Raw genomic sequence first — 8,136 nt, forward strand, 5'->3', positions numbered from 1 at the left:
GAAAAGACGATTTTATTCTTTCTTCATGAGTGCTGTGTAAATATTAAGGACATGGTGTTTCTTAACTATTTACACAACACTCATGAAATTAAAGACATGATGTCCTAAAGTTTAACAATAAAATGTACAAATACATGATACTTTGTCCTTAATATTTACACAACACTCGTGAAGTTAAGGACATCATGTCCTTAATATTTATACAGTACTCATGAAGTTAAGGACATCATGTCCTTAACATTTACACTGCACATATGATAGTTAAAGACTGGATGTCCTAAAGTTTAAAACAGAAGGTGCTAATTCAGAACATTTTGTCCTTAATATTTACATAACACTTATAAAGTTAAGGATACTATGTCTAGCACAGAGGTATTTTCGTTCGGGCGAGTAAAAGTTTATTAAAACACTCGTTGAAGAGTAAATACATATTAAACAGTGACTTAAGAGTAAATACAACTCTAATTAGTAGCTAACTGTGCACTTCCCTCGAAATATGACGCTATCCCCGTTTGACCATAAAATTTAGAAGTTTTTTTTTCAAATTTTATTTTCATTTATCTGTTTGTTTATAAATTTTAAATTATTTTCATATCTCAAAAACAGCTTTAGAGTAGCTTTTGAAGTTTGTTGTTTATAAAATTTCAAATTCTTTTCGACTAAAATGCATATCCAAACACAATTTTAATTTTCAAAAACCGTTTTTCATCTCTTTTTCGAAAACTCAAATTTTCAAATTTCAACCAAATCTAGGTCCAAATGCTAGTTAAATAATTTCACAAATCCTCAACTTTTGATATTTTGGTAAATCAAATCGAGCAAAAAATCGCTTCTACGCCTGTAATTATGCGATGAATGTCGTTTAAGAGCTATCAAAGCATGCTTCTCGACTTCTCGTCAACATCGATAACCAAGAATCGTTCCCTAATCCGGAAGTGCTTTTTCCTTTTTGTTTCTTTTTAACTTTTATGCCTTTTTTATTGTTTATATTAAAATTATAGATTATAAAAGGGTGGATTTTTGTGATAAAAATTTTCTCTTGTGGCATGGACTGTGGCAAAATGATGATGTGGCGATAATATGTCATTTTCAGAGCCAAATATTTTATTTTCCAATGATTTGTATTTTTTAGACAATTAACACATAATGTAGTGACTTATACTATTAATAAAAATTAATTTTGTGACTTTAACGTTATAAATAGTTAGTTTAGTGACTTTACTGTTAAAAAAAATAAATTTATAATTTAGTATTACAAGAGTAAATTTTTTGATCATTGGTAAAATTAACTCCCCATATTGTGATAGTGAAAATATTCATACTCGGTGCATATGATAAATTTTCTTATTGAAATAATATACAAATATTATTTCAAATTTTGGAATCAATATGAACTTAAGTATAAATTCTTAAGAATTTTATTTACATATGCAAAAAGTATATGAAAAATACAATAAGAAAATATAGTTAATAATTTAAAAAATTAAAAATAAAGTTTAAAAAAAAAAAACTTACTTCCGAAAGAAAGTCTAATTATAGTCAAAGACGAGTACTGCCTGAAGTCAATATTGTCCCTCTAGTTTTTGGGGAAAACAGAACCGAAGTCATCTAAAGTGTTTACTGAACCCTGGCCGTTCTCTATCTCAATGTAAAAACTAAAAACACAAACCATTGAAATTTCAAGAGCCATTCTCTTGAGAATTCAACTAAATTTCATGCAATCCAACTTGTATCCGTCCAGTAGAGTTCGTTCTTGTTTCTCATGGAATCCCCATATCCCCTCGCCCAAAATAGCCATAGCCAATAACCTCAACTCCTCTATAAACTTTCAAGAACAAAGGCTAAGTAAAAATATCTGTTCTTTTTCATGGATTCCAGACAAACCCAACATCCCCAAGCCCAAAACAGACATACCCAATAACCCCAAAACCTCCATAACCCCACCAGCTGTTACAAAATCTCTAGAAACTTCATTAAATTTTGGAGAAGAAAAGTTGAATAATAAGCAAGAAATACCCAATGTCCCATATTATCTTCCAGTCTTGGTTCGAAACTCAGATAATCTTTGTAGGTATATTTGGGATGGGAATGACTTAAAATTGGTCCCTGTTGATGGGAATGCTTTTACTCTATCTGATTTCTACTGTAATTTTGAAGATACAGTTCAAAAGTTGGTCAGAATTTGTGTTTTGGCTATAAGGAATTTTTTTCTTCCAAGGAAAGTTAGTAGTAATTACCTTGAATACGTGAAGTGGAAGTTTGTTCATCGTGTTTCCAGTTCTGCTCTCCAAGTTTTTGCCACCCAGGTTCATTTTTTTTTTATGTCTCGGCTATTAAAGTTGTAAATTATTGTTATACAGTGAAAAGTCCACATTTTTTGGTTTTGAATGTTCATATTTCAGCTATTAGACTTGTAAGTTATTGGTACACGTTAAAAAGTTCAAATTTTGATATTGAATCTTCATGTTTCATATTGAATTCGTGAACTGTTGGTACACGTTAAAAAGGTCAAATCTTGACATTGAATCTTCATATTTCAGTGATTGAACTCGTATACTGTTGGTATAAGGCAAAAAGTTCAAATCTTGATAATGATTTCCTATTAAAGTTGTACTATTGGTATACGTAAAGATGTTAGATTTTGATATTGCATTTCCATATTTCAGCTATTTAACTAGTAAAGTTTTGGTATATGAGTTTAAATTTGGTATTCAATCTTCATATTTCAGATATTGAACTTGTAAATTGTTGTATACAGTGAAAAGTTTCAATTTTTATATTGAATCTTTGTATTCCAGATATCAAACTTGTAATATTATTTGTATACGGTAATAAAGTTTGTATTATGATGTTGAATCTTCATATTCCGACTATTAACTTGTAAATTATTAGTATATGGTAAAAGTTAGATTTTCATACCACTATTCATATGTCAGCTAATAAACTTGTAAAACTTGTGTATTGGTATATGACAATAATTTTAAACTTTAGTATTAAATTTGTATTCTTCTATCGGAGCTCAGTGATAAGGTCAAGTGACTCTGCTATTAGATCTTTATGTCAGAATTAGTCTTTTAGTAGTTCACTGGTCAATGGTGGAATTTGGCATTATGATCTTTATGAAGGTACACTAGTTCGCTTGATATATGTGTACCTGCACAATCAATAGGTTTTTAAGTGTGTTAGCATCTAAGGTACGGATCACTCACATAACTGCCTTGACAATGGCCTGTATTTTGTGAACGACGATATACAGGCTATGTTGCGGGCAATTGGAATAGGGAACTCCCGTTCATTTCAATCAGCTGCTGCACTAAATTGGGTCCTGAAAGATGGTCTTGGACGGTTGAGCAGGTGCATCTACACTGCTAGCCTAGCCTCTTCTTTTGATACCAATCTTAAGGTATAGCTTTTCTAACAGGAAATAATTTGTGCAACTCATCTTATAAAGCGTATTTTCTGATTTCAATTGTCAGAATTCATTTCTTATCTTTTGGGAAAAGATGCTTATATTTTAAGCAAGATTACCTCAAGAGACTAGCTGAGTTTCATCTGCATGTTTCTTACTTTTTTCCCCCCTCTTTTTTTGGTGTTGGCTGCAGAGAGTAAGGTTCTATACGTCTGTTCTCTTCAGTTTGAGCATTGGAGTTGAATTGTTGACTCCTGTATTCCCACAATACTTTTTGATGCTTGCATCAATTGCCAACATCGCCAAGCAAATAAGCCTTGCCTGTTACCTGGCAACTGGTGTAAGTCTCAGCTTCTAAACATATGATGCTAAATATATATGCATGTGAAGTGTAGCACTTTTGGGATCTGATCCCTAATTCTCCAGCTTTAGCTCCTCGTTAGGTGTACCGTGTAAGCTAGTTTGACCGTAAGCAATACCTTTTCCCTTCTCTTGCCAGCAAGCAGTTTACCATGTTTTAATTCCCTTTGTAGTTTCTAACAATTCAACTGCAATTTGACATATAATTGATTTCTTCAAATCTTTGCTACGTGAAGGGCTAAGATTAAGATCTGAAGTTACTTTGACATATTCAGAATAACAGGCTAATAAATGTATGCACTTAAGAGGCCTTAAATTTCTACTAAGGTCCCAAGTCAACTACGGCATTATAAGACTGATGCTACTTAATTTTGTCACTTGGTTGAATTGCTTTCTGAAACTGAACTTGAGGTAATATAACTAGTTGAAGTTGAGTACTCTAGACATCTAATCGCTTCTGCAAATGACCAATTCACATTCATAGTTGGTGGAGATCTGAGAGAAGCAATTTGTCTTATGTTAAGCGTTTTTAGCATAATTATAACAGCTAGAAGAGAATTTATGCAATTATAGACCTTGAATTTCTCCTCTAAGAGGCAAGTGAAACATAACATTACTCACTATTAACTGCTTGTCTTTGCCAGTTAATGGGGGGGAATGGATATGTTCAGTAAGTGTGATTTCTTAAATAGCCAAATCACGTGTTAAATTTTGTGATCTGAATAAGCACAAGTATCTTCTGGATTTATCAGTACCATTGAGGTTTGATCGAGAATTTATTGTTGACATGTAACAGACGGCCGTGCATAGAAGCTTTGCAATTGCCGATAATCTTGGTGAGGTTTCTGCAAAAGAACAGGTTCTGTGTATATCTCATTGCGCCATTGCTGGATTTGTGGTGTTATGATTAATATTCCTATTAATTTCACTGTTCCAATCTGACTGTTGGTTTATGTTTCAGATTCAAACAGTGTGCTTCGATAATCTTGGTCTTGCACTTGCTGCAGCCTTAAATATACTATTTGCTAATAATCCAAGGTTCTTTTTCCAACTTGAATTTCTGAACTATCGCCATCCTTTTTTTTTCTCTGTAGATTTCAAATTATTTAGAGAATCTATCCATTTGCTTTTATGAACCTTCCATTTAGCCTATTTTTTTGTGCTTGAAGTGGATCAGTTAATACTGCATGACTCTTATCATTTCCTTTTTACACTGTGATATGAGAAATGAATATTTTGTACTATTTCCTTCCTATATATAAGGTCATATAAGCAAAGAATCGGTTGTCACATTTTTTGTACTTTTTCTGTACTAATTCTTGTTATGTAGATCCCTGACTTCTTGATGATGTAAAAGTTTACAAGCAGGTCTACCATATGTGGTGTACCCAATCTTGTCAGTGCTTGACCTATTTGGTATATATCAAGGACTAAAGCATGTGCATCTGCAAACATTAACTAAGGTTGGCCTTCATTCTCTATTCGCTTTAAGGAGAAGATATATGTGATGTGCTCTTTATTGTGTATATGTTAATCATCTTACACATGTTGATTCTGATATCCCTCGTTTTTACATTAACGCCAGGATAGGCTTGAGATCATTATAAGCACATGGATTCAACAAGGATTTGTCCCATCACCTGCAGAGGTGAGTAAACGGGAGGGTATTGGCTTATCTTGGAGCAGAGGTAATTTCTAACTTGCATTTTGCTGTAACAAGGCTTCACTGCTAGGGTTGGTGCTACTTTATATTATTCGATAAAGCTTCTTAATCAGCTTTAATCAGGCAGGAAGCCATGGTCTATCAGCATTGGTTATGTAAATCCTAAACCTTGCACAGCAAAGCTATCTGCGACTACGATGGAATCTTTGACTAATGAAGACTTTTATTTCCTGAGCCCGGAGAGCTTGACTAGTGAATCGAAAAGGAATCAGGAGGTATGTATATCCAAAAAGTAAAAAAGAGTTGTAATCAATGTGTTTGTTAAGCAGTTCTTCTTGCTTTGCTATTACAGTATGATGTCCTACTTTCTCTGCGGGAAGGGGCTGGCACTACAGATGTGATCAGGGGCATATTGCATGTAAGACATTATTACATACGTTTTTTGCTTTCATAGTAATTAATGGAGTATATCAGGTAGTAATGTGGGAGGATGATTTTCCTTTTGCAAATTAACTGAGTGCTGGCAACCCATTGCTTTTACTTCAAATAACATGTCTAGCAATTATTTTTGAGCTTTTCATAATGGTCATTTCACCCAATTTTGGTACTTTAATAGTAATAAGTAATTATGGTGATCGACAGGCAAGTTATGTCCGGAAGGATATAGAAGATTGCGGTAGTTCCAGTGCAGTTCTCGAGCAATGGTTTAACCTGGTTGAAGATGGTATGAGATTAACAGAACAAAATATGAGCCTGTTGTATGAGCAAATGCTGTCGTTGGGGTGGGCATGTAAGAATATTCTTTTGAGCAAGCAGGAGCAAGCACACTATATATGGTAAGCAATGCTGTCATTCTTCGGCCTATGGTAGAAGAAAGTGAATAAAAGGTCAAAGAAACTAAGGGCATTTCGTCCTTTCAGAGATTGTCGATCCTTGTGCTTGTATATAATCCATTTTTTTGGCATCCCTCAAATGAAAAGAGTTGCCTTGTACAAGTCTGTTAGCACTGGTGTTCAGTTTCCTGCCTGCAGAGGTGGGGAGAGACGAGGGTTGGAGCAGGGAGGGGGGGAAGAGAAGAGATTTAAGTGTTGTACAATCTTTGAATGGCTTTCTCCGTGTTGTGTATTTATCTGATTAAGGTTAAACTTGTTATCCATAACTTTTTGTTTCCTCATTCATCTATTTTTTCCGAGAAGAGAGATCGTTATTGTGATTAGCTGGTAATCTTAAACTGAAACAAGAGTCAGGAGCAACAAGAACAATAATAGACATTTTGAAAAGGGTGTCTCCTAACGGAGACTATGGATTTATGAATGATTGTCTGCATCCTATATACTAGAAACTTGTAAAACTTACAGCTATTTCTTGATCCTTGCAAGGAAATCACCCGAAGCAATGCTTAACCAAAGAGCAAGAACTTTCTTCGTCTGAGCCCCAGAAGGTGAATCGTGATGATACCGAAGAGTTTAAGCTCAGTCAGCAGCTACGGATAGAAATGTTGAGTTTCAGACTAAGGACAGAAGTGGCTGAAACAGGCGACAATTTCTCCCCACCACCATGTTAAATTGTGTACCGTCTCATAACACGCTCTATACAAGCAAGTCAAGTTCTTTTTTCGTGCCAAGCACATTGAAATCTTTTCATGGTGTAGACTATAATTCAAGACCTCTACTTTGATACTACATTGAATTAGAGGCGCATAATTCAACACAAATATAACTTAAAACACTTTTCTCTGCTCTGGGCCTCTGGCGACTCGAACTTATCGCAACTTGGGACTACTGTCACGGACCCGTTTTCTGAGGACTCCGCGAGGGCAGCAAGATAGCTTGACTACTACTCTTGCTTCAGCCCTTAACAAGAAACAAGCACAAAATCGTGCTTGGGACCAAGGCAATCACACAAACTGAAAGGTTGGAGGGATAACGAAATGAAAGACACAAAGATGGGAGGCCAAGCCCAATTTTCGGGGTTTATCTCATATACAAAAGAAGGAAATACAAGTACAAAGATCTGTCTTCTAACAAGACTTATGTATCCTATTTATACAGAAAAATGCCCACAGGCAACTAAGTTGGCTGTGGGACCGGCCAGCCTGGGATGCACTGCTCTATGCTGGATTCCTGGAAGATGTTGGCAGTCTTGCTGCCATGTGACTTGTCCAGCTGCTGAGATCCCTTTCTTGCTGGCGGGATTTGCTCCCATGTTCCTCCAGACAGGACGTGGCCCTACCTAGCGGCGCAGCACTTGGTTTTGCTGGCGGAAAGTAGCCTCTATGAGGGCCCGGACAGCCTGTCAGATTGTTGCCTCCATGTGCAAAGGCCTTCTGGCCTTTGCCAGCCCAGTTTGGCTCGTTTGGCAGCCCTTTAGGCGGCGAATTTGGGCGAAAAATATGCTGGTCGGAACACTCTCCCCCACTTGAAATGGCGACGACCTCGGCGCCACAATGGTTCAAGTAGTCGTGAACTTGATCTTTGAACGGCCATAATGCTTCATATTTTTCCCACGTCGCCCCTTCTGTTGGTTGCCCCTTCCATCGGACAAGGAATTGGGCGCTTGAATTGCCCCAACCTACTCCTTGTATCACCCGATGATTGATAATGGTCTCGACCTTTTTGTCGACGACCGAAGAACTTGTGAAAACTGTTGGTCGCCTGGATTGCCCCCGCTCCTTATCACCCTTGTCCCTACAAGGTGCCTGTAA

General features: G+C 36.1%; 1 protein-coding gene across 1 annotated transcript; it reads left to right on the forward strand.

Moving 5' to 3' along the window:
• The first annotated feature begins 1,583 nt into the window (after positions 1–1,583).
• On the forward strand, positions 1,584–7,056 carry LOC107820255 (protein root UVB sensitive 4). The gene is made up of 11 exons (XM_016646517.2): positions 1,584–2,306; positions 3,257–3,403; positions 3,603–3,749; positions 4,566–4,628; positions 4,731–4,807; positions 5,127–5,232; positions 5,355–5,457; positions 5,556–5,707; positions 5,785–5,850; positions 6,075–6,268; positions 6,812–7,056. Exons 1-11 carry the CDS (start codon positions 1,716–1,718, stop codon positions 6,861–6,863), a joined length of 1,698 nt encoding a protein of 565 aa, XP_016502003.2. The 5' UTR covers positions 1,584–1,715; the 3' UTR covers positions 6,864–7,056.
• Positions 7,057–8,136: the final 1,080 nt, after the last annotated feature.

This window comes from Nicotiana tabacum, chromosome 17 (genome assembly GCF_000715075.1).
Source record: "Nicotiana tabacum cultivar K326 chromosome 17, ASM71507v2, whole genome shotgun sequence".
NCBI classification, from domain to species: Eukaryota; Viridiplantae; Streptophyta; class Magnoliopsida; order Solanales; family Solanaceae; genus Nicotiana; species Nicotiana tabacum.

Bases quoted from the DNA above. Each gene is read 5' to 3' on its own strand.
- LOC107820255 (XM_016646517.2), top strand. From the start codon at position 1,716: ATGCAATCCAACTTGTATCCGTCCAGTAGAGTTCGTTCTTGTTTCTCA. The intron at 2,307-3,256 runs GTTCATTTTTTT...GACGATATACAG, and splicing joins TCCAAGTTTTTGCCACCCAG to GCTATGTTGCGGGCAATTGG. The intron at 4,629-4,730 runs GTTCTGTGTATA...TTTATGTTTCAG, and splicing joins AGGTTTCTGCAAAAGAACAG to ATTCAAACAGTGTGCTTCGA.